Source organism: Boleophthalmus pectinirostris, unplaced genomic scaffold, assembly GCF_026225935.1.
Source record: "Boleophthalmus pectinirostris isolate CB_2022bp ecotype Guang Dong unplaced genomic scaffold, ASM2622593v1 HiC_scaffold_189, whole genome shotgun sequence".
Classification (NCBI taxonomy): domain Eukaryota; kingdom Metazoa; phylum Chordata; class Actinopteri; order Gobiiformes; family Gobiidae; genus Boleophthalmus; species Boleophthalmus pectinirostris.
Genome location: NW_026571139.1, coordinates 1 through 25,000, shown reverse-complemented (window position 1 = coordinate 25,000; position 25,000 = coordinate 1). Strand labels below are relative to the sequence as shown.

General features: G+C 38.7%; 4 protein-coding genes and 1 non-coding gene across 6 annotated transcripts; 4 read left to right on the top strand and 1 right to left on the bottom strand.

The window, feature by feature from the left end:
- Positions 1-1,293: 1,293 nt before the first annotated feature.
- Positions 1,294-1,367, top strand: trnat-agu (transfer RNA threonine (anticodon AGU)). Its single transcript has one exon. It is a non-coding gene; the product is annotated as a tRNA-Thr (tRNA).
- Positions 1,349-3,406, top strand: LOC110161025 (carboxymethylenebutenolidase homolog). Of its 2 annotated transcripts, none has more exons than XM_055154242.1 (6): positions 1,349-1,645; positions 1,718-1,952; positions 2,038-2,145; positions 2,233-2,375; positions 2,902-2,993; positions 3,078-3,406. In XM_055154242.1, exons 2-6 carry the CDS (start codon positions 1,738-1,740, stop codon positions 3,255-3,257), a joined length of 738 nt encoding a protein of 245 aa, XP_055010217.1. In that variant the 5' UTR covers positions 1,349-1,645; positions 1,718-1,737; the 3' UTR covers positions 3,258-3,406. The 2 variants fall into 2 exon arrangements, with proteins under 2 accessions (XP_055010217.1, XP_020781393.1); XM_020925734.2 differs by having other exon boundaries at positions 1,351-1,645; positions 1,738-1,952.
- A 129-nt stretch (positions 3,407-3,535) lies between these two features.
- On the top strand, positions 3,536-4,879 carry cmbl (carboxymethylenebutenolidase homolog (Pseudomonas)). The gene is made up of 6 exons (XM_020925576.2): positions 3,536-3,662; positions 3,739-3,953; positions 4,037-4,144; positions 4,212-4,354; positions 4,428-4,519; positions 4,597-4,879. The coding sequence occupies exons 2-6, from the start codon at positions 3,739-3,741 to the stop codon at positions 4,774-4,776; spliced, it is 738 nt and encodes a 245-aa protein (XP_020781235.1). The 5' UTR covers positions 3,536-3,662; the 3' UTR covers positions 4,777-4,879.
- cct5 (chaperonin containing TCP1, subunit 5 (epsilon)) lies at positions 4,880-8,097 on the bottom strand. The gene is made up of 11 exons (XM_020925577.2): positions 7,855-8,097; positions 7,328-7,388; positions 7,096-7,260; positions 6,821-7,019; positions 6,539-6,731; positions 6,284-6,436; positions 6,086-6,205; positions 5,812-5,997; positions 5,597-5,734; positions 5,327-5,507; positions 4,880-5,174 (listed from the first exon to the last, which is right to left on the bottom strand). The coding sequence occupies exons 1-11, from the start codon at positions 7,957-7,959 to the stop codon at positions 5,047-5,049; spliced, it is 1,629 nt and encodes a 542-aa protein (XP_020781236.2). The 5' UTR covers positions 7,960-8,097; the 3' UTR covers positions 4,880-5,046.
- Positions 8,098-8,288: 191 nt separating this feature from the next.
- Positions 8,289-19,648, top strand: LOC110160921 (methionine synthase reductase; the record flags this gene model as incomplete). Its single annotated transcript, XM_055154243.1, has 12 exons — positions 8,289-8,365; positions 8,889-9,033; positions 9,145-9,298; positions 9,752-9,869; positions 9,940-10,339; positions 10,418-10,531; positions 10,666-10,819; positions 10,925-11,013; positions 11,134-11,314; positions 15,899-15,941; positions 18,520-18,682; positions 19,483-19,648. Coding segments are annotated over exons 1-12 (1,789 nt in total), but the record flags the coding sequence as incomplete, so codon positions are not given.
- Positions 19,649-25,000: the final 5,352 nt, after the last annotated feature.

Here is a 25,000-nt window from a genome sequence, read left to right as displayed (position 1 = left end):
TAGAAAAAACAAAGCTGATCTTTGTGCCGGCTTTGGTTTCATGTGGATATAACCAATAGTTAAAGTGTCATAACTATAAACCAGGTCAACAATGTGACAATCAAACAGCAAATACCACTGTACAATTCCGGCCATCATTACTCTACCAACCCACCCAAGTTATACAGACCGCGCTCTATCTGAGCAATAGTAAAGGACAGTACGAACACCTGCTGACTTGCACAATGAGCCTTTGGTGAGATGCAGGACACACGTCTGCAACACCGGGCTGATGACATCACTGCAACTTCTAGTGATTTCCACGTTACCTGTGCCCCGGTAATACTTTTGGACCCTGGGCCATATGTGAAATTAATTAGTATTGGACAAGTTCTCTACTTAAATCGATAGGCCTGAAAGCTGCTATTATCGAGATGACACATTTTTACTAGAAGGCCACCTCAGCGCAGTTAGTGACGCCTTTTGAAGCTAATGCTAATTCAACAAATGTGACAAGTTGCAACAGAAGCAGATGTAACAGTTACCTTCTTCGACTGGATCCATTTTCGTCTCTTTGCACCAGGGACAGTTGTTTACGATAGTCCACTGCACAACAAATCCATGAACGACAACAATATTATGGCTTTACTAGCTGCATCAAGCTAGCAAGACGTCTGTGCCTTGTCCTGTCTGAAATTCATTAACTATCATGAAATGGAGTCCACGAAAAACATACAATCCTGATTGATACGCTCCTTTCTATCGCATCTAGAGTGCCTTTGTCGCCCTGAATATAGTTTTTCAGTCTAAAATTACATCGTAACATTGTACAAACATAACATCCTCGCCATAGTTGAAATGACAGATCCACCGGAGACAAATAGCCAGCTAACCACCTGACTACGCATGCGTACTGATGAGTACTCCTTCTTCGTCTAAAATGTTCGAGCATACTGCCACTACACCATCGCCATGAACCATACCATTTTATCTTGTGACATTTGGATCTACTAGGTGGAATTACATTTCACTCATAGATATGTAGTTTATGCTTGCCTTTGCACCTGTTATTCACCCACGCGGTAAAGTCATCTATGCTCTTAGCTCAACTACCTACCATATCTCTGTGTAATGTTATTAGGCGGCTGGAGAACAAATCGTGTTTATTCTATGCTGTCCATCTCAGAAGATTCCTCCCTTGTTATAACCTAATCAGTGGGGTAAGCGTGCCTAATATTTTTGAGGCTACTAAAGACTGTGTACTCTTGACCTAGCCATGGTTATGTTACTACTTGTTTTGATAATGGGTCATCCGGCGCCGTGGCTTAGTTGGTTAAAGCGCCTGTCTAGTAAACAGGAGATCCTGGGTTCGAATCCCAGCGGTGCCTTTTGGGGTTTCCGTAATACTTTCGCTACATAAAGCATGTACATGAAGTATATTGGATAATGCATAGGCGTTACTGTTATTGAATCATGCACATTACCTGAATTATTTCCAACATGATCACAAAAACTCAAACGTTCTGATTCGATTATGCTTTTATTTTGAAATGTCCAAATATATCTATCGTCACTACCTTAAAAATAACGAAACTTTGGGTCAAAGTTCTACCGCTGTGTTCTGGAACCCACTTCCAAGTCGATCGAATTCACGCTCTGGCACAAGGTATGTAGCAAGCTATGTATATATGTAGCAACTACTACTAAGTAGTAGTAGCTACATTTCAAAAGTTTAAAGTTACTGGCTTTCTTTATTAGATGGCAAACGAAGCCAATCCGTGTCCGTGTAACATTGGAGATCGGATGGAGTATGGAGGTCTGGGTCAGGAGGTTCAGATAAAACATTTTCATGGTTACGTAGTAAAACCTACAGCTCCATCTGAGAAAGCCATCATTGTTATACAAGACATATTTGGATGGAAACTTCCCAACACCAGATATATCGCTGATATGATTGCCTCCAATGGATACATGTGAGTACTGAATAAAACAATGTGAATCCAGTGAATAGTTGTGAATCCATAGAATGTTTATTTATGATGTTGTGTTCATGTGCAGTGCTGTGTGTCCAGACTTTTTTGTTGGAAAAGAGCCATGGAGTCCATCACACGATTGGTCCAAGTTTGAGGAGTGGCTTGAAGACAAAAAAGCTACCAACATTAAGAGGTAGGTAGGTGTATACTTTGCATATGAAGAAAATACAAATGCACCTGTCTGTACTTTAATTACTAGCTGTCTATTTTGATTTTTTAGAGAAGTGGATGCAACTATCGAGTTTCTGAAAAACAAGTGTGGTGCCAAACATATTGGTGTAGTGGGATTTTGCTGGGGAGGCATTGCCACTCACTACATATCTCTGCAGTATCCTGAAATTGAAGCTGCAGTCTCAGTGTATGGTAATGAGCACACCAATCAGGCTATTTAGACTTGAGTTGCTTTATCTAGTCCAATGCAAATTTCTGGCACAGCTAATCTATCATCAAATTCTTCCAATCATATCATCTAGACCAGTGATTCCGTACCTTGGCAGTGGGACCTCCAGGGGGGAATAAATACTAGTTAGGAATCATTTTTGTCAAGTGATGTCTTTGTGGGGGCCTGATAAGTCTCCAGTAAACAGGATGGGCTTCAAGTAAAAAAGGTTCAAAACCTCAGATCAAATACTAAAACTAACTAAAGCACAGGTTATGTGCAATGTGTCACATTGAAACATATTAGCAGAGAGCTCATATTCAAAACTTTCACTGCTGCACATGGGTCCGCCATGGGTTTGTTTGCATCTGCAAGTTCCAGATAATTATTTGTTTAGTTAGCTATAGATAGATGCAGTATAACTTAATCTAGCATTTTGCTCAATCAGCACTACTACAACGACAATGGCTTGTAATAAAAAGTGGCAGTCACTGTACCTTTTTTTTTCAGGAGTCATACGCATGATGGATGACAGTTGTGACCTGAAAAGCCCCACTCTTTTTATATTTGGAGAGAAAGATGATTACATTCCTCTTGACCAGGTAATGGCATAGCTTAATATTTTGGAAAACCTCCAAAATGTTTTTGTTTGACACACATACCTGCCTTATCTCATCACTGTTCAGGTGAAAGTCCTTGAAACCAAACTAAAGGAGGAATGCAAAGTGGACTATCACGTTAAAATATTTCCTGGACAGACCCACGGCTTTGTTCATCGTAAGAGGGAGGACGTAAACCCAGAAGATGCACCCCAGATCCAGGAGGGCAGGAGAGACATGCTGAACTGGCTCAATAAGTACATGTAGTACACTTATATTACTAGAAAGTGTTGATTTATTGACAGTGTCAATTATTCACAATAATACATATAATTAAATCATTGTATCATCATGTATGATTTGCAGTTTATATTAATAATAATAATAATAAAACCTTATCTATTGTGTGTACAGTATTTACCTGAGCACTTCTGTGGGTACAATACTTGAGCTTAGTCCACCCCTGCCAGATTGTGAGGGCAGGGCATCAGAGTGAAATGTGCCTAATCACCATGAAACTGCTTTTCTATGGCATTGTTTCAAAATGAATCCTTTAACCTTACTGGTCAAAACCATTTATATTAGCCCCACCCATAGATAACATTCAGTTTTAAGAGTTGGTCAGAGCTGTTTTATAGATTTAAGTCTCGGAAAGCCAACAGAGCAAACACGGTAAGTAGCATATAGGCCAACTTGTAAATACTTGTTCAACTTATCAGAACATTTTTGAACTATTGATCTTTATTAGATGGCAAATGAGGCCAAACCGTGTGCATGTAATATTGGGGATCGGATGGAGTATGGAGGTCTGGGTCAAGAGGTTCAGATAGAGCACATTAATGCTTATGTAGTGAAGCCTACAGCCCCATCTAATAAGGCAATCATTGTTATACAAGACATATTTGGATGGAAACTTCCCAACACCAGATACATCGCTGATATGATTGCCTCCAATGGATACATGTGAGTAAAAATATAATTGTTTTGGCAGTAGTTGCATAAAGTTAAGTTTTAGAACTGATCGAATGTGTTTTGTTCATGTGCAGTGCTGTGTGTCCTGACTTCTTTCTTGGAAAAGAGCCATGGAGTGAATCGCATGATTGGTCCAAATTCGATGCATGGCTTGAGGACAAAAAACCAACTAACATTAAAAAGTAACTAGTGTTTGTAATGAATACCTGTTTGTACTATAGTTACTGACTGAATATTTTTTCCTCTTAGAGAAATGGATGAAACTATCAAGTTCCTAAAAGAAAAGTTTGGAGTCAAAGATATTGGAGTAGTGGGATTTTGCTGGGGAGGCGTTGCCACACATTATGCATCTCTGTATTATCCTGAACTCAAAGCTGGAGTCGCGCTCTATGGTAATGGGTAGCTCTTTGTGTCAAATATAAGGCATTCAAAGACCTACAATAATTAGCGACAAACAATTTTCAGGAGTCATACGTGCAATGGACGATAAGTTTGACCTGAAAAGTCCCACGTTGTTCATCTTTGGGGATAAAGATGAGTTTATTCCACTTGAACAGGTAAACAACTTTTACACTGACCTCAAACTAAATGTATACTTGAAAAACCACAACTGCCTCATGTCTCCACTGTTCAGGTGAAAGACCTTGAAGCCAAACTACAGGAGAAATGCAAAGTGGACTATCAGGTTAAAATCTTTCCTGGACAGACCCACGGCTTTGTTCACCGTAAGAGAGAAGACATAAATCCAGAAGATGCACCCCAGATTCAAGAGGCCAGGAGAGACATGCTGAACTGGCTTAATAAATATATGTAACTTGAATGTATTGAACAGCAGATCTAAATTAATCTATAAATACATTTTGTACTGAACAATGATTAAGTCCTGAGTAACAAATAAAAACTATGGCAACACAAGATTTGAACAGACCACGTTTTTAATTATTCGGATACCACAATAGTGAGGTATTTTTGTATCAAATGATAAATAGTTATGCAGGGTGGCTTGAACACATTGCCTTGAAGTGCCTACACAGAGACGTTTATGCATTGTACAACACAAAACTGAGCGCAACGTAGAAAGGTTCTAGTCTTCACTCTCACCAGGGCTTCGTATGTCATCAATTTTGAGTATCATCTTTACAACTTGTGTGGCCAGGAGGATCTGCTGCTTCTTGCCAATCAGAGTCTCAATTACATGCTGCTGTTTCATGTCTGCACAAAAACAATAATAAAACTTTTGCAATTAAAACATGATGAAAATATAAGCTGTATAAGCCTACTGCAGTTATGATTTTCCAAAGAATATCTTACATTCGACAAACAAAAGTAAAAAGAACAAAATGTTAGAAATACATTTATTTTACCGTTTGTGTTTTTGTGAAGGCAGTCGATGCCCAGGAAAGAGTTGTTGTCTTTGACTTGTTTGGCTCGGACCTCTGTCATGGTCTGGATGGGGTTCAGGCCACTGTTCTCGGCCAGAGCCATGGGGATAACCTCAAGAGCATCAGCAAATGCCCTCATGGCATACTGCTCCAAAGATGGGCACTGCAAAATAGAAATAGGTATAACAGGCACACGTATTAAATATAAATATCAAATTTAGTTCTTATAAATCAACTCATTTATCCATTTACCTTGTCAGCAGCTTGATTAACAGCCAGAGCACAGGCAATCTCAGAGGCACCACCACCATACACAACACGGTTATCTCTGACCAAATTACGAATTACACAAAGGGCATCATGAAGAGCTCGCTTGGCCTCCTCAATAATCTAAAGATTAAAAATAAATACATTTCAATAACAGGAGCCAAAAACAGTTATTTTGAATAATGAAGAATATCTCTCACCATTTTGTTTCCTCCACGGATGAAAATAGTAACAGCTCTGGTGTTTTTGCATTCTTTAATAACCAACATTCGGTCCTTTGTGGTACCAAAAGAGATTTCCTTCACCAATCCGGCTGTGCCAAGCTTTTCTGGAGTCAGTTCACAGAACCTGGGGACAATGCGACCCCCTGTGGCTATTGCAATTAACTGGAGAATAAAGCACAAAATTACATAACATTACAGCACATAATCTAATTTATTAAGATGCCAGTTTGTCAGAAGGAAACATATTTACCTCAATCTCAGGCCCTCCCACCCAGCGCACAGCTGGAAGTTCATTCTGCAGCAAAAGGTGGTTGGCCTCATCATCAAAGCCCCATTGACAAATGGCTAAATTTGCACCATTGCTTTTCACCTACCAAATGATAACCAATATTAAAACACGTCATATACATTGCTCAGATCCTTGATACATATTTGAACCACCTCATACCTGCTGGATCATCTCCTCAAACTTTTCTTTTTCATATTTTTGGAGAGCTTTGTAGTCCTCAACAGATGTAACATCCAACTTATGTGCTTGGTCTTGGGCTTTGGGGGGCTCAAATGGACAGGTGAGGATGGCAATTTTCACATCTTTCAGTTCCTACAGAAAGGTTAAATATATATTAAAAAAAGAAAAAGTGAAGTTTCTGTTCTGTGAACAAAAGGCTAAAATGGTTAAGACAGCAAAAAAGGGAAACTTTACCTTGGGCATTTGAGGATGGCTGAACTCTTTGTCGACAATGACTCCCTTTACAAGTTGTGTATCCTCCAATTTGCCTCCAACCTTGCCCTCCATCTTTACGAGTTCAAAATCCACATCTTTCCTCTCCATGTCAGCCACTGTTAAAATTGCATTCACAGCAATCTCAGCCATCTGTCTGTGGCATCGGTTAATACTGCAGGAAAAAAAAAAACAAATTCAAATCTAATTGGTGCAGCCATAAATATTCTCTAATCTCTCCTGCACATTTCCTATAAAACTCACACTTTGGACCCCAGGGTTGTCATTGCGGTCTGAATGAGTGGTTCTGTGTCGTTTGGGTCAAAGGGGAAGGTCTCGGAGATTTTGTCAAGCTGCTCGATGGCAATGCATGCGGCCTGGTCGTAACCGTCAGAGATTCTGATGGGGTGAATTCCACGGTCCAGCAGCTGCTCAGCCTGCTCCAGCAATGCGCCAGCCAGCACTAACACCAGAAATACCAATATTATGAATACAACTAGAATTCAATTTGAGTTTATTAGAAAAGATTCAGCCCGTACCAACAACTCCAGTGGTGCCATCACCAATCTCATCATCTTGAGACTTGGACAGTTCCACCATAAGCTTGGCGATTTGGTGGTCCACATCCATCATGCTGAGAATAGTAGCTCCATCATTTGTAACAGTAACCTCTCCATCTCTATCAACCATCATCTTGTCCAGACCTGGCAGAGAACATATTTCACACCAACGCCAATCTTCTGATAAGATATCATAAAAACGTATGCTTACCATTAGGGCCCAATGAAGTTTTAAGGGTTGATGCTACAGCCTTGGCTGCCATAATATGTGACTACAAAAAAAAGGCAGCATTAGAATAAGAAAGTGGAAAAAAGAGATTTAATTGGACTATGACATGAAAATAACACGCATAAGGATTTTGAATAAAATAAAACCCGAATGACAAACTAAATGAGTAAAACGCGCAGTTTTGGCTGCACAGTTACAATGGGGAACAAATGAAAGGCATAGGGCGGAACATCATATGGGGGCATCGGCAGCAACACCCAGAGGCTGCACACCGAAGTGTTCAAAAAGCACATGGGCCGCTGTTAGCATGACAGGCTAACGATTACGGAGCCACAAAGCAACGAATCTGCGCACATCTATGCAGAAGACAATACAATGAATAAACAAGAGATCAGACGCATAGTACATAAATAACAACTTCGATGTCAACAAGATGCCAAAATTCTACGATGAGGAAAAAGTGCGCTAGCACCAGCATGCGTCAGCCCCACAAGCTAAGCTCATTGTACCTTCAATGCATCAATCCCAGACAACCGGGTCTTCTTATCCTGGTCTTTAATAATGATAAAGGGCCTTCCATACTCATCAAAAGCGAGTGTCCCGAGGCTGGACATCTTGGCTGTTGGTTAATGAGACAAATTAAACGGTAACTGTCAAAATAATAGCTTAAAAGATGTTATTCTGGAGTGTGGCTAAGCTGCAAGCCGCACGGATCTGCCGGCGACTTCTGGAAGACTCCACGGGCGGGGAGGGCGTAACCAAGTACTGTCAACGTGATTTTATTTCCGCTACACCACTTTAATATTTCATAAAACCTATATGACGTTTTTGTATATCTTATGTAACACTGGATAATAAATGATTAGCATCAATAAGTATTGTGTCTAAATGATTAAAACACCAAAACATTTATGTAAAAAAAATGGTTTCTTCCATTCTCGTTGTCATTCTCGCGACAATGACCATACACTCACACTACACGAGAGAACTAGCAGCCTGGGAAAGAGCACGTTTTATGAGGTATAACTTTATTATATGTGAAGTTGTGTTTGAGTTTTTACACTATTTTGTCTGATTTGTAGGTAATTTGTATACTCATTTGTACTGTGTAGTAATAACACTGTTAAAATGCATTTATATTGTGGTTACTCTTAAAATGACAGCTAGTCCAGCTGCAAGTAAACATTAGGACTACTTTAAACTTTAAAACTTCAATTTGCTCCTAAAACAGTCGTAAAATACTACTTGATATCTGGGACTTTTTCATGGTAGCGTTTGCTGTGTCCTATTGGCTTCGCAATTTGCCTAAAATTAAGAGAAGATCTACAAGTGAACTTCTGATTGCATCACGCAGGCTTAGGTAAGGTTTAACACGTTTTCAGCTGGGAATCTGTCAGATCACACTGCATTGCGTTCAAGTAAGCTTTTGTGTATTGATTGGTGTTACTTAAATTTTGATTCACGTGCTATTGCTGGATAATGACAGAGTAGTATATCTCCCCTTAATGTGACCTTTAACCTATTTAATTTTGTTTTACTACAGAATGCCATGTGAAGTAAAGCCTCGATTTGTGTTACTTTATGGCTCTCAAAAGGGTCAAGCTCAGTCCATTGCAGAGGGGATATTTGAGGAGGCCGACAAACATGGACTAGTGGCAGAGCTCAGCTGTTTGAATGAGAATGAAAAGGTATTTGTTGCTTATGCTGAACTGGCCATCTATCTAACAACATTACCATTTTATGCTCTACATATTGTGTGTAATAAACCATTTATTAACAATACATTATGTTCTATTCAGTATAATTTAGATAAAGAAAGTGCTCCTGTGGTTTTCATTGTGTCTACTACTGGGGATGGAGAACCGCCAGACAATGCCCTTAAATTTGTAAAGAGCATAAAAAAGAAGACACTTCTTCCTGACCATTACCAACATCTGACTTATGCACTTTTAGGTAAGTAATTTAATGTATCTTTAAAGGTTCTGTATTATGCAAAATTGACTCTGTTACTTTTGTTTCATTCACTTATGTTTGTGTAACCCTTTATTATTATTCTGTCTACGTCTCCAAAGCTCTGTTCCACCGTGATGTCATGTAGTGGTAGTTTTCACGTTAACAGATGCAGTATAGATTGGCAATTCCAGGGCTGACTTTATCCAAATGATTCTAATGCTTCTAGTATGGAGTTTAAAAACACAGTGGAGCACATGGCATCACAAGTATTCAGCCTAAATATGCAGGATTTGTGTGTTAAACATGTGAATGAAACAAAACAAAACTCCAGGTATGTTTGTGATAAGGAAACAACAGTATAATGGGCCCTTTTAACGTACTTGACAGTTGTATTTGAAGACTGAAAGTATGTGATTAAAATTTATGTTTCTCCCTCTAATGTTATTGTTGTAGCTTTAGGAGACACAAATTATGCAAATTTCTGTAATTGTGGGAAGACAATTGAGCGCCGTTTACAAGAACTTGGAGCCAAACAATTTTATGCAACAGGATATGCTGATGACGGTGTTGGGTAAGAAAAAAATAAATAAATATTGATTACTTTCCTCTATTGTGTTTAATTGGGAGCATTGTTTTATCAGATTGGAGCTGGTTGTAGATCCTTGGATTGAAGGACTGTGGGCAGCAATTAAACTAGCATCTGACAAAATGGCATCAGACAAAAATGAACAGTTAAAAGAAAATATTGTTACACAAACTCCCACTGTACAAGACCTCACACTCAACCAGCTAAGCATCAGTGATCAGCCCAATCCAGAAAATACCTCAAATATATCATCAACTGGTGAACATGCTGCAATGGTTACACAAACTGCCGTTACTGAGTCCAAATCTGCATCATCAGCGAGCGGGACAGACGTCACAAGTGCACCTTCGCTAACAAATTCCGTACCTCCGCTATCCGATTTAGCTCTCAATATTCCTGCTTTACCTCCTTCCTTCTTGGACGTTGCTCTTCAGGAAGTAGATCTAGAAGATGAGGTAAGATACTGCAAAAGTTGTATACTCTAATTTTATTATACTGTAATTTATAATTTAATTGTATTATTTGTTTTTTAGACCCCTGGACCTCCAAATAAAGATGCCCTTTATGAGGTGCCCATCTCAAAAGCTGTTAAAATGACCCGTGGGGATGGTGTGAAGACGGCACTACTTTTTGAGCTGGACATCTCTGTAAGACATCATTATAAATACACTTGATATAAAACTGTTTTGGTCTTCTCACGCTCTCCTGCACACTAATGTTTATGTTCTGTAAAATCTAATGTAAAAAAAAAAAGATAAAAAATAATACTCTGTATTTCTAGTGTTACCCAGCGGACTATCATCCTGGAGATGCGTTTGATGTGTTTTGCCCAAACAGAGCAGGTGAAGTGGAGAAGTTGCTGCACAGGTTAGGTCTTTGGGACAAAAGAAACCATCACGTTTGTATTTCACTGCTAAAGGACACAAAGAAAAAAGGTATGTTCATTTACTAATTATTATTATATTTCTGCATATATTATGCAGCACAGTACTCCTGATTTACATGTGGGTTTAACTCCAAAATGTTCTTTCATCATATAGGTGCCCAGGTGCCATCTCACATCCCGGATAACATTTCACTGCTTTACCTGCTAACGTGGTGTATAGAAATAAGAAATGTTCCCAAAAAGGTTAGTTAATTCTCAAAATAGAGACCACAGGCTGTAACTGATAATTTAGTATTTTACTATTCATGTTTTGTTGTCAAACCAGCAAAACAGTATTATCTAAATTGGACACCTTTCCATTAGGCGTTTGTTCGGGCTCTGGTGGAGTATACTGGGGACAGCACACAGAAGAGGAGACTACAGGAGCTGTGCAGTAGACAGGGAGCTACACACTATAACATGTTTGTACGAGATCAAAACCTTAGCGTTCTGGAGCTGCTCTCTGCCTTTCCATCCTGCCAGGCTCCGCTCAGCCTCCTCATAGGTCAGTCTCATGCATAGTAAAGAAGCTCTGCAAACTTTAAAAGTTCAAAATTAGGCTGTTTTATGATCTACACATGTTATAATGTTCTTTCCTCATCAAAAACATACCTGAAATTGTGTTCTTCTCTAAAACAGAAAACACTCTATTCCACCTTGTTATGTCATGTGTCAATGCAGGAGCTCCACTATGTTATTAAACTCCATACACATTCACTAGAATCATTTGGATAATTTCAGCCCTGGAATTGCCAATCACTCCTGAACTAAATGATATCACAAGGTGGAACAAAGCATTTTGATCTTAGAGATGTAGACAGATTAATAACTCAAATGTGTGGATGAAACCTAAACTGGGACTGTACCCAGAACTAAATCTGGACAAGTGTAAATGTACTATAACTGGGCATGACACGCAAGAGCGGCAAGTAGCACAAACAATAGGAAAAAAAATCCTGGAATATATTTCAAACTTTTATCTCTGTTCTTTTGTCGAGTTACAATACCAGATGCTTTTTCTTAATTAAAGAGCCTCTTCGGTACATACGCGGAACAAATGGGAATTACAGTGATTGATATGAGACTGGGATTTTTATTCACTGCAGCTGTGAATAAAAATCACAGGTAAATCCCAAATGTTTCACTTTAGTTTGAGATGAGACCCCAGGCTATGATAATTGAGTTTTTAAATGATTTTGAAGTGTCATTCATACAGTATCTTTGAGGATGTACATGTTTCATACTGTAGGGGTCACTGTAGCCCAAGCATAGGGGGGAAAAAAGCCTCTTGAGTTGAGTTGTCAGTTGCCCTAAATGATCAGACTCAGACAAGACGCTTCACAAAACAAACATGGGCAGTAGTTGAAATATGTTGATAGAGAGGGGTAATCAATACAACTGTCAGATTAGTCCTTGGTAAGTCATGGTTTCTTTCTCATAATAATTCAACTAAATATTTCATTGGATGGTACTTTATTAAGTGTGAAAAGAATTTAGAGTCAATTTATATCTTCTTACACTTCCCCATTTGTCCCTCTTTGCTGTGAAAATAATAGACCTTTACAGTCATTATAGTTGTGTTTTAGCCATCAAAGTCCTTCTTATTTTAATCCTTGCCAAATCATTTTCATCCAGCCCATTAATGCTTTTGGCTGAGTATAGATTTAATAAGCGTTGACTAAAACTTAGCAGACAGTGAAATGAGTTTGGCCGCACTTTTCTTTCCGCGTTGAGTCGCCCTCTAAAACAGCTGTGTCACACTCCTGCTCTTCCTCGTGTCACTGTTATTTTTGGCCTATTTGCCAACAACAGCATCTTTTTTTTACTGTGCTAGGCCGATGTAGAAATTGGCAATCCGGACAATTGTGCCCAAGTGAAAAATATGAGGTTGGAGGGCCTTCGGGGCACCAGCTGTTCTGAGGAGGGGACCATGGGGGCTGTTTACTGGTGAGCCACTGACTTTGCAAGGGCATGAGATTGGTGGGGCAGACAGGGGCAGGGGGCAGTCCTGACTCAGGGTGTTAAAATTGTTCTGCTGCATTTTGCACTTGGTCCATTACCCCGGGCGTATGGGAGGTGTTTGTGTTTATGCTGATATGAAGTAACTATTAATAACGAGGGGAGATCTGGATAAAGTCCACATGTCTTTGGCCAAGTGCATCCTGCTGGTGTGTATAGGAAAAATACATAGCTGGAGAAAGCCAGGTCTCTAGTTACAGACTTTATTGTCTCAGCTATAGTGTCACAAGAAAAGTTTTGAGGTCATAACCTGAGGGAACAGTAAACTGTCTTAGCGCATATTTTCCTTTCCCTCCTGGCTCAAATGCAATCATACCAAGAAACAATTACTTTAAAACCCTGGCCCTTTGCAACCAAGTCTGTTTCCCAAGAGGTTGTATCATTTATATTCAAAATAGCTACAAGGTGTAACAAATGTGGTTTCTAAAATCACGTTCTACATAAATTCATAGCTTATAAAATTATGAAACTATATCAAATGCGTGAGAACTTGCATAGCAAATAAAAAGGCATGAGCTTGCAGGTACGTTTCTCAGAAATAGCATGTCATTAGCATTTGTATGTGTTAATAATGTACAATGGAGAGTCCTGAATACCGTAGTAGTAACCTGGATTCCTAAAGCAAGAATAAATTACTAAAGACAAGTCGATCCAGGTTGGTTCCCCTTTCCTTTTAAAACAGCACCTTTGGATATAAATTGCAGCACACAAAGTTTTCAGATGGAATAGATTATATTGTTGTGAGCAGCTTGATCGATGATACCCTGAAAATGATAATTTCAGAAAACATAGTGGGGGCCTGCGGGACGGTATTTTTTCGAAACCAAAACTTCTCTGGAAATGCAGCGTGTATCCTGAAGCCCCCCGACTAGCACAGCTCTAACGGGATCTATCCTCTGTGTCTACCAGCGCTATCATCAAGGTGCAGTGGAGTGAGATGATGGATTGATTGTCTCGTGTTTTGGACATATGCTGTCACACTGTGATAGAAAGGCAGGAGTCAGCCACAGTGCAGCTTTTCTCTTCATATACACACACTCTAATAGATGGGGTGTGTTCTTGTTCACAAAGCAACAAAGTATAAATCTTCAGTAGGACCGCACAGCACTAGTACCGTATATAGAACATCTCAAATACATGTAAAGGACTTTGTTAAAAGAGAAAAGCTTTAACAAATCTTTTATTTGTTTTGATTTTATTTGAACAGTAGCTGCACAACATCAAAGATCCTAAACTACACATAATTGACTCTTGTGAGACTGTGTTAGAACTGTGTTACCTCATCAAGTAACTAAATAAAGTTGTGATGTTTCATTCACACATGTTTGAGTAACATATTCATTTTAGTCTGTCTTCATCTCCAAACTTCAGAATTCTCTGTTCCACCTTGTGATGTCACAAAGCTGTAGTTTTCAAGATAACAGCTATCTTTTTCTTTTTATTCAGCAAAGATTCCAGAGCTGAAATCATCCAAATGATTCTAGTGAAGGTGTGCAGAATTTAAAAACACAGTGGAGACTTCCTATATTACTACATGATGCCACAATGTGGAGTGTTTTATGCTTGAAAGAAGAACTCAGCCTAAATATGCAGGGTTTGTGTGGATTGTCTATATTCAAATAAAATTCATTTTTGGGTATATTTTGATGAAGAAACAACATTATCAGAAGTTATTAGAATAGTTAGAATATTTTACCTCCTTAAAACATTCATGGAGTTATGTTTTGTTGCATTCACACATGTTTGAGTAAACCTGATTTATTCTTAGTCTGTCTACATCTCCAAATCTCAAAATGCTCTGTGATATCATGTGGTGGAATTTTTCAGTTTTCAAGTTTACAGCTACCTTTTTACCTTTTGCTCAGTAGAGATTAGCAATTCTAGGGTTGAAATCATGCATATGATTCTAGCGACGGTGTAAGCAGTTTAAAAGCACAGTGGAGCACTTCCTATATTGCCGCATGACATCACAAGGTGGAACAGAGCGTTTTCAGTCTGAGAACTCTGCCCATATATGCAAGGTTTGTGTGTTAAATGTGTGTGAATGAAACAAAACACATTTTAGGGTGTATTTGTGATGAAGGTGATGAAGATACAACATTTTAACAGAAAATAATGTAATATGGGCCCTTTTAAAGTCTTAAAAGTTTTGGCTTGAATGCGTAATGCTTAATGCTGTTATTAATGGTTGAATATATTTTTGTGTAGGTCATTCCTTTTGAGCAAATGTCTCTTTTTTTCCTTACTGAAATGATTTTGAGCAATCAAAATCCAAGCATCATACATCCAAGCTAACAAGGCCACATTGCTTTTAGTAATAGCAAGGTTTTTAATCTGCCTTTTTGTAGCTTGTAAAAAATACTTTGAGCCTAGTTTTAAGTGCTGCAGGTGAATGTGTTGGTTGAATAAATTGACATCAAATCTCTGAGCTGCCTCTTTAACACTCTGAGCTGTTTATGTTTGAAAAAGAAGAGGAGTGAGCAGATTCAGTCCAGCTGTTTGTCTTACGGAGCAATTTACCAGAAAAATGTGTTTTTGTAAGGCCTTAGATGGCGCATATGGTACGGCTTTACTTTCCCTTGTTCATCCATCTCCAAGATACCAGGCAGGGGAGTACATCGTCAACGCATTTCTCATATAAACTTGCAAATAGCATTGTGCCACTCTGCTGCAAGGGTGGCAAAGTCAACTCTTACAACTTCCTCTGATTAACTGACACCTCCTCACCAATGTAATACACCTTTTCCATTAGCCGAAAGAGGGCACCTTCATGGACTGAATAAGCGGTTTCCTACTGGCTCCACATCTGGACACTTGGGACTCTGTAACCCTGAGTTGTAATTTCATAAATATAGAAGTGCGTCCTAGAAATAAGGTAGTTGTATGTATATATCTAGAAGGGGAAGGTAGGAACGCTATAGGTACAGGGGTGTCTCAACAGACCAAGACGACATTCACTCATTCTTTCTCATCTCGGTCAGGCTTGTCTGTGAAACACAATCCATGCGAGGAAGAATGTGATTGACAGTTGTAATTTATTTATATATATATCTATTTTTTCCATTTTCAGAGCACCTGCCTAAATTGCAGCCCCGGCCATACTCAGCTGCAAGGTAAGATACTGCATCCTGTAGTAGTCTGTGTAATTGAAAGTGCATGTTTTTCTGTCGCTTGAATCAGATCTGTGGGAGTTCCATACATTTTTAGCTCAGTTAGCTTTTAAACAAACCAATAATTCATTGTACATTTGCCTCATATGCAGTGATTCACAAATAAACAGTTGAGTAGTCCATTTATATTGGCTTGTCTTGGATATGGCGTTGTAGTTTAACAAGGGGCTTTAACTACACTGCAAACACCACAAGGGTTTTGCTTAAGGTCCCGTATTATCTTGTGGCTTTTTTAAAAGTACAGCCAATAAGCCTATTCTAGTCGAACCCAATATCACAAGATCTCAAATCCCCAACTGGGATTTATGGACTGCATTCCCTGTTCTTCAACTCTCCAAGGAATTTAAACACAAAAAATAGGGTGTAAGAAGCAGAGACAGTGAAAATCAGAGAAGGAGGCACAAAAGTGTAGAATCTTCAAAGCCTTGAGTGGAATTACTTTATTTTTTAACAAACTGAGCTTTAAAGGCCCGATATTATGCAAAACTGACTCGTGTAAGCTTTAACACATGTTATAATGTTGTTACCTCATCAAAAACATGCCTAGAGTTGTCTTTTGTTTTGCTCACACACTGTTTGACTAACCCTATTATTAGTCTGTCTGCATCTCCAAAGCTCAAAATGTTCTGTTCCACCTTGTGATGTCATGTAATGGTAGTTTTCAAGTTAACAGCTACCTTTTACTTTTAGTTCAGGAGAGACTGGCAGTTCCAGGGCTGAAATGATTCTAATGAAGGTGTATGGGGTTTAAAAATACAGTGGAGCACTTCCTGCATTACCATATGACACCATAAGGCGGAACTGAGTGTTTTCTGTTTGAGAAAAGAACTCAGCCTAAATATGCAGCATTTGTGCATTAAACGTGTGTGAGTGAAACAAAACCCAACTCCAGGTATGTTTTTTTGATGAGAAAACAACATTACAACATTATATAATGTAATATGGACCCTTTAACCAAATAATTAAAGTGCAGTGGACTATAACCTATTTGGTTGTGGATCTGCCATCTGCTTGTCTCCATGGAGATGATATTGCTTTGCCTGGAATCTTACACAGTATGAAATAAACTTTATCTTTCCATGGAGACAAGCTTGTGATGCCACTAGGCCAAGGTAGATCTTAGATTTGAGGAGAGGTGAGCACATTCTGTAAACCTGCATCATGTTTTTCAAGGTATTATCTGAAAAAAAAAAAACAAACACCTGTAAATGAATAAATACTAGTTAGATTGATAACTTTAATGTTGTACCCTTGTCCTTCTAGACAAAGCAATAATATCTCCATCCCCCACCAGAAAAATTACATGGAGCAGCTTTAAGGGAATATGATTACTTGACATTACTTGACAGTGGAAGTTTGTGCTGACATACCAAAACGTGACATTCAAACAAATACATGGTGTAGTTTAAAAATTGCTGGTGTGTACTGCATCTTAACTTAACCAATCTTTGTTCTGTCATTGATTTGTTATTGTGCTCTTGTCAAAGTCCCCAGCCCCTGTCATTAGACCCTAGTCCGCTGCTCCTGTGCTCGCTGTGTGTTTGGGCTGAGAGGCAGCAGAGACTGTGGTGGCTGTAGTTTATCAGATGGTGCAGAGACACATTAGAGGCCTGCATTATTGATGCTGTGGTCAATAGAGGTCTCCAGTGGCCCACAGGAGCAGAGAGAGTGAAGGATGGGAGTGAGAGGGACTGTGAGCGCCGCACTACAGCCACAGACTCTGGAGTACCAGAGCAGAGGCTGGCTTATTCCTGCTCAATCTTTTATATGAGACTAGCCTTTGACAAAGCAGATGTAGTGAGGCTGTGTAGCTTATTACTCAAATTCAACGCTCGTCAGATGTTTTGGTGTGTACTTTTAATTGGCATTCACTGACGGTTTAATGATATTCTCTAATTGCTTATCTGAGAAGTTGTTTTATTTACCTCATTAGAGTCACAAGAATGCAATGTAATGTACAAAATAAAATACATGCATTTGAAAGTTACTGACCTGTAATCTAATCTAAACATATCCACAACAGAAATCTCTATTTTAAGTGAGATTTTGCTCTTTAAAACAAAGGTTCTTTTGAATTCTTTGAACATCTTGGTAAGCTAAGATCAGGGCAACAAATTGAATTTACGGATCAATGCATTTAGTTGCTCTGTATATTTTTCACTGTTCCAACATTTTGGAAATGTTCAATACTTTTACTCTACGTTGTTGATACATTTTCTTTTGATCATTTTTCATTTCTCATCATTGTCTTCATTTTTGTCTGTCATAGTTTTTTATTTTCCCAGCCTTAACCTTTTGTAACCCCTGTCTTAACTTTAAACCATGTTGTTGATCTTGATTCATATGAGGACATGTTTTTTGTCACTATAAAGGAGGCAGGTCCCTTATGAATCGAGTGAGCTTACAGAATAGATACTAGTTCCCACAATGTGATAAATACCCTCCCACATGCACTCCCTGCTGTTTTCATTCTCCTCACTGTCTGTCTATCTGCTTCTCTCCATGCTCCATCTCTCTGCAGCTCCTGTCTAAGATACCCAGGAAAAGTGCATTTTGTCTTCAGCGTGGTGGAGTTCCCAGCATGCACTGGGCGGCCCGATGGGAGGCGCGGCTTGTGTACTGGTTGGCTGTTTGACCTCATCAGCACGACCCTGCAGTCCTCCGGCGGCCAGCTTCTGCCAAAGGTAATGAGTTCACTGGAAAATGATGAGCTGAAAATGTTGGCTCTTCCTCAGACTTGCTTGATATATTTTAAGTGCTCTAATTTGAAAGTACATGTGGTCAAAGGCGGTTTAATAGTTTCAACTCCAAAATGAAAAGGTTAAATGTCCCTCCCTCTCTGTCTTGTCTCATTCTATTAAAATGCCAATTGAGGTTACTGCCCCTGACAAATATCATAGTTCAAGAGTTGCTCCATTATAGCTGGGGTAACGTATTCTAGTCTGGTTGGATGAAGAACTGCTGTTCCGTGTTAAACAATAGTTTTATGAGATTTTGGCCTGGGCTCCATTAGAAAAAACAGAGGGTAGCCTAACTGTTTTACTGGATCAGAAAGCCTGCATTTTAATGTAATTTATAGGAATATTAAATGTGACTGGAAATTAAGCCAAAATGAATGTTGCTTCAGTTACAAGGACAAATACCATGTCAATAAAAATCATGTTTGGTTGGTTTTGCACATTTAGTATACATACTATTTATTTATTTGGTTACTTAATGTAGTTTTATCTATAGAGCTTAAACCCACAACACTACTTTGCTAGAGTAAGTGTTTTATCTAAAAGTTTTAAACTTTATTGGTCGCTGGTTTTGCATTTACAGTGAATCTGAACTAATAGAAACTATAGATTATATTGTGCGCTCATAAACTTTCTCATTAGTATTTCTCAGTTGATCAATAAATCCATTGAATCCCTCAGTGGACTGGTGCATTGGTGTAATTAGCCTCATTAATTCATATTTGTGTTATGTCCTTTGACTCTAGGTCCATGTGAGTTTGCGGGCGAACTGCTCCTTTCGTCTTCCCTCTGACCCCTCTGTGCCTCTGGTGATGATCGGGCCAGGCACCGGAGTTGCACCCTTCATCGGTTTTCTGCAGCACAGGTACAGTTTACTTTTCAGACAGTATTTACCAGCATTTGCAATTATATGTACAATTATATCCCATGCATTTCAGAGTAAATTGATATTATATACACAATACGACCAAATGGAGACAACATATAGCCTCTTTTCCACTGGCACGGTTCACTTGTTGTCATTTCTTCTGCACATGACTGTATAATAATTGCAGTCTTTACAATTTACCAGTACTAATTACAAACTTTCATACTGTAATTTTGATTTGATTGCATATAATCTTGCACCAGATTTAAACCGAAACTAAACTATATTGTGTGTACACTGATTGAATAATGTTTTCATGCAACCAACCGCATTCATTGACAATCTGAAAAGCTGTGTAAAATTCATCAGTGACATGTCAAAGACTGGTGGTGTTAAGTTTATGTCCTCTGCTGTGTAATGAAAACTCACAGTGTTCAAGTAATGCTAAATGTGCATCGTCTTTGTGTAATCTGCCGAGACAATTAAATAGGCTCCTGCTCAAAGCCGATAAAAGTCGACGTCATGTACAACTCATAAAGCATAATAAATCTAGGGGCGCGAGCTGTGATCACGCCAGGGATTATTTCAGACGCTTGGCTCCTCTCAACAGGAATAAATTTGTCGCTCCCGATGCAAAAGGTTTATGACTTGTGTGTAATGAACAGCCGTGTGTTAAAGCATGGAGTGGGGGAGTCGGGTCGGTATCAAAGTGTCCAGAAGTCCAGATGGGAAAGTCCACAGTTTTGGCACTTGATGTTGGTCACTATAAATACAAATTCAAGATGTTGTTTTGTAAATTAGAGATTAACTGTATTATTTTGGGTTCATTATATTTACGATGTACTCTTTATTTGCACTTAGTCGAAAGTATTGAAAATCAGATGCTCAATATTAAAACTAGTATCAAAACTGGATACTTGTTTGAACACGTATCGATACTAAAAAAGTTGCATTCACAGGACAGAAATGAACCTTTTTCCTGAATATATTTAGAATGATCTTAAACTGTATCAGAACAAGTATAAAACCACATAGACTAGTATACATCCATGGACCTCTCTGAAACCTACCTGGATGACTGAGGCATTACATAGATCAAGGCCACAAGGTAATATAAAAGAAAGTACTATGATTTAATGTTGAAAATTACATTCTGTTGTGTAAAAAAGTAGTTTTTGTTATCTTAATGGTACTGCAATCAGCCTATTCCTTAGTATTGAAATCAAATCAGAATTTTTTGTATCTTAACAACACAAATTTGCACATTATTTTGCTTGGCGTACCTTAATCTTTAACATATTTAACATGATCATGACTCATTTAGCAGTAGCAAAGTGTTTCGTTGTGCTATTCATTTATGGCAGCCTATGTTTTATTTGAATTCAAAGATGTCAAGATCATTTGGTTAATCAATAAAGCAAAAATTAAATTACATCGATATTATGAAAAGTAAACCTAAATTATGTTGTATTTATAAAGAGGGATAGTCATGTTTTAAAGATGAATGATTTTCTCTGTTCACTGTTTGGTTTGTGTCAGACTGTAACTGTGAAAAACAGTTTTCTGTTAATTGTAAAATAATTTTGTTTCTGCTTTCAATAATTATAACACAAAAATCTGATTCTGTGACCTCCTTATCACACTTCAAAATTGATTATCATAACAAAGCCCAACTTGATGGTCGCTATTTTGTGCCAAAGGATACTGTGACATTTAGTTTGATTTGATGTGGATAAATTGAGTGGAGAAATCCAGATGAGCTGTCAAAAGGATTTAGCGTGACTGAGTCCGCCGTACTAATACCCAATTGTTGCCCGCGCTCACCTCAACTTGAGACTTTTCTTTTTTCTTCCACCTGTCGAAGTCGCGGGTTCCTCTGTATGAATGAGGTTGTGGCCCAGTCAGGTCCAATTGTCTGTGAATCCCTGGATGCTGGCTCTGTTGTGGCGTGTGGTGATTGTGGCAGAGGTGAGTGAAAGGGTAAACGGTGTCGGAGGAGAGAGGATGGATGTTGAGGTGGGCCTTCCCAGCCATTTGTACCTCTGGGGATCGGAAGCAATGGACACAGTGTCAAAATATCAGATGGTACAGATCTTAATGTTAAAGCCAAGGATTGAAAAATGGTATCTAGTGTAGAGCTGGGTTCCTCACGATACACGGCCCACGATAAGATATTATCACAATATGGTAATACATGCAGTAATTGCTCTATTGCACATGATACATTGTTGTTTTTAAGAATTGATTACATTTTTGCAACAATGTTCCTTTGTTAAACCACTACTTGTGCAAAGTTATTATGAAATCATCAAAACAGTGAATATCAAGTGTATTGCATAATTTCCTTCCACTAAATAAGCAACAAACCTAGTAGTGCTGTCACCAAAAAAAAAAGCACTTTGATAATAAAAAATATTCACAGCCCACAGTACTGTATCACCAAATTTTGTATCACGATATATTGGTATTTAGCTATTTTTGCACCCCTAGTCCAATGTAGGGCTGTCACGATAGCACATTTTGAAGTAAATATTGAAGTTAACTTTGAAGAAAATATTGATAATATTGAAACAAATTTATGCAATTGACACAATAACCATAAACTGGAATTATCCCCAAAAAGTATTCTAAATGTAAAATATGGTTAGACACTAAATATTGAGCCCCAAAAATGATTGTTCCAGCTATCATATGTTGAACGATAAGTCAATATAGTAATTATCATGACAGGCCTAGTCTAGTGCTGAGGACAGGAAAACTGTTGATCTTACATCAGCACCAAACTTCTATTTCAGCTGAGTAACTACTTCACTTTCCTTTTGCATATCACAGATTTGACACCCTTCCCACCATAACTCTGAAATAAGGTGCTGTTGGCTTGTGATTAGAATTTGTTCAAGAGAATATTTTATACAGTAATGTTTAATTATGAAGGCCATGTTAAATTACAAGTATTAAGTTTTGTCATAGATCTAATGACTTGCCAGTTATAGCTTGGCATATTTATGTTGTTTTTGATATTTTGTATTTGATTTGTTCTTTTCAACTTTTTATATGCACATTTTGCTCACAGATGATCATAGTGCTTATTATAAAGAATGAATATTTCAGACAGGGCTAGTGCAGCGGACACTGTGTTCAGATCAGAGAATACAATCAGCAGAGTGTTGCTGGAGTATTGTATTTGCCTTTGAGGCTTAACCAGGTCTACTAAGCTACAGGACAACACAGGGACAGTTCGATCGCCCCCTCACTACATCCCCACTGTTAATCAATATCTCTTTTGAGAGTGCTTTACTCAAGTGGAGAGGTTTTTAGCAAGTGCAGGAAAAGATTCTAAGGTCAGAAACTTGTTTTGTGAAAATGCCTCCCAGTGAATAACAACTACAGCCATATTTTAACCTATTTGTGTCTAACTGTTAGCAATAATCTTTTTAATAAGCTTTCATTTAAAAAACTGAAAAATAAGTTTGCTTAAATTAATACTTGGGGATGCCCAGAGGCTTACTTGGCCCACATCTGCTGTCACAAGTTCAATTCAAGTTTGTATGCTTGCAAACATCAAGCGTTCACTTATCTCTCTAAACAGACAGCCGATTACAATTAGGATCTGCGTCTTGTTGTCCTGTAAATGAAGATGATTTTAATTTAGCATGTACAATGTGTTATGCTACGGTAATTTTTGCAAAGTAATTTCAATGATTAAGCCCCAAGCTGTTGTTGTGTTTCGGCATTTGGTGAAGCAGCTCCTTGTTTGTATGCCTGAAAAGACACTCGAGCTCTCGCGCTCAGCTTGCAAAGAAACCCCGATGAAAGTTATGAGATAATTGTGATGTTTACCAAGTCGGCGGTGGCGCAGCTTGCCTTGCAGTTTCCCCCCACCCGCTGATCATGTAAACGACGCTGATAGGCAACCAGCCCTCATCCCATCCCCAAAACGAAGGACTCTATAGAGGTTTCTTTCCCTGGGGATCGCATTGCAGCCAATTCTAGTGTGGAGCTCTGATTTGTATTCAAGCAAAGGCTCCGCTGTGGTCTGCTCAGAATGGAATCCAGGTTTTTCATATTGGTATTGATCCCTTTAGGGCAGGCGGCGAGAGGAGAGCAGAGGAGGCCCACTAAAATGAGTTGACTTGAGGCTGTTTGCAGATCAGAAGAATCTCGTCCAGGATGCTAATGGGCGGGATCTGAGCATTCGGATGGAGTCGGGCAGACAGCTCTGTTAACGCTGGCACGCAGTTCAAACAAACTCGCCCTTAAAGCTTTATTAACTGACCAGACTTGCACTTAATTAAACAAGTTGATGCATTAAAAGGTCAAGGCTCCAAAATTGTTCCTTCTACTTTCTATATTAATTTGCTGAGTGTGATTTCAAGCGCCTTAAGGATAAAGGAAGTTGTGTGTGGCAAAAAATGTCTATGAAAATCCACTTAATTAGCCAAGTAATGTTTTTATCACACGTGTTTCATAATAGATAAACATAGGCATGAAGTGCAAATACAGGTTCATAATTGCATATATTAATATTACATACATACAGTACATGCAATATATAATATTTTCTTGTTTCAGTAATTGTAACGTACATACATACATACACATATAGTCAAATGCTTCCTTTTCTAACCTTTTTTTCAAGCGGCAAAGTTCACTATGTATTGAAAAAAATGAAATAGCTACAAATTGATTACATGTTTTGTAATCTTAAGAGAAATTATTGCGTAGGGAATTTGTTGTAAAGCCTATACTAAACCATTATGCAACTCAATGCCATTTTTTATTTTAGGATTTTGTATGTAATCCAATGACAAGCTGTGTGTAACCAGCGCGTCAGTGTAATCCGTATGCAAATCACTGCACTACAGCAGAAGATGCAGAGGAAATAACTTCTGTGTTTTACTGCAAAAAAGAAAAGTTTAACTGAAGCAACATCTTATCCCCAGTAAACAGAAGTTGGAGCACATGGAGGATGTCCACAGCTGGTGTTGGTGTTCCTCTGGTTCTTTGCGGTTGGTCAATAGCAGCTCTCTGTCTTCACTTATCTGGGGTTACAGTGGAAGCCTGGCTCGTCTAGGCCTGGCTGACTGATGGCATCATGAAAGGTTGGGGGTCAACTGTTGTTATCGCTGTCACCTTTACAGCAGGTGTATACAGCTGATACAGGCCTCTACTGAGAAGCTACTGGTGCATGTAAAAGATTCTGGGACCTCGGCCAGAACTTCTAAGCCACAAGGGAAATCTTTTTTATGCTTGAATTTTACTTTGGCGTCGAAGTGCTTTGAGAGATAAGACTCCCACACACAATAAACATCAACTTGCAACTCAAATTACCCCAAAGCAGTTGGTCTAAAACTGTGGTGTAAGGGCTTGTGGTGGTAGTCAGTTGGAAATCTTTT

Coding starts and splice junctions, on each gene's coding strand:
- cct5 (XM_020925577.2), bottom strand. CDS start 7,959: ATGTCCAGCCTCGGGACACTCGCTTTTGATGAGTATGGAAGGCCCTTT. Junction 5,998..6,085: donor TGGGAGGGCCTGAGATTGAG/GTAAATATGTTT, acceptor TTTATTCTCCAG/TTAATTGCAATAGCCACAGG. Junction 5,175..5,326: donor CCTTCACAAAAACACAAACG/GTAAAATAAATG, acceptor GTTTTTGTGCAG/ACATGAAACAGCAGCATGTA.
- cmbl (XM_020925576.2), top strand. CDS start 3,739: ATGGCAAATGAGGCCAAACCGTGTGCATGTAATATTGGGGATCGGATG. Junction 4,145..4,211: donor AAACCAACTAACATTAAAAA/GTAACTAGTGTT, acceptor TTTTCCTCTTAG/AGAAATGGATGAAACTATCA. Junction 4,355..4,427: donor AGCTGGAGTCGCGCTCTATG/GTAATGGGTAGC, acceptor AACAATTTTCAG/GAGTCATACGTGCAATGGAC.
- LOC110161025 (XM_055154242.1), top strand. CDS start 1,738: ATGGCAAACGAAGCCAATCCGTGTCCGTGTAACATTGGAGATCGGATG. Junction 2,146..2,232: donor AAAGCTACCAACATTAAGAG/GTAGGTAGGTGT, acceptor TTGATTTTTTAG/AGAAGTGGATGCAACTATCG. Junction 2,994..3,077: donor ATTACATTCCTCTTGACCAG/GTAATGGCATAG, acceptor ATCACTGTTCAG/GTGAAAGTCCTTGAAACCAA.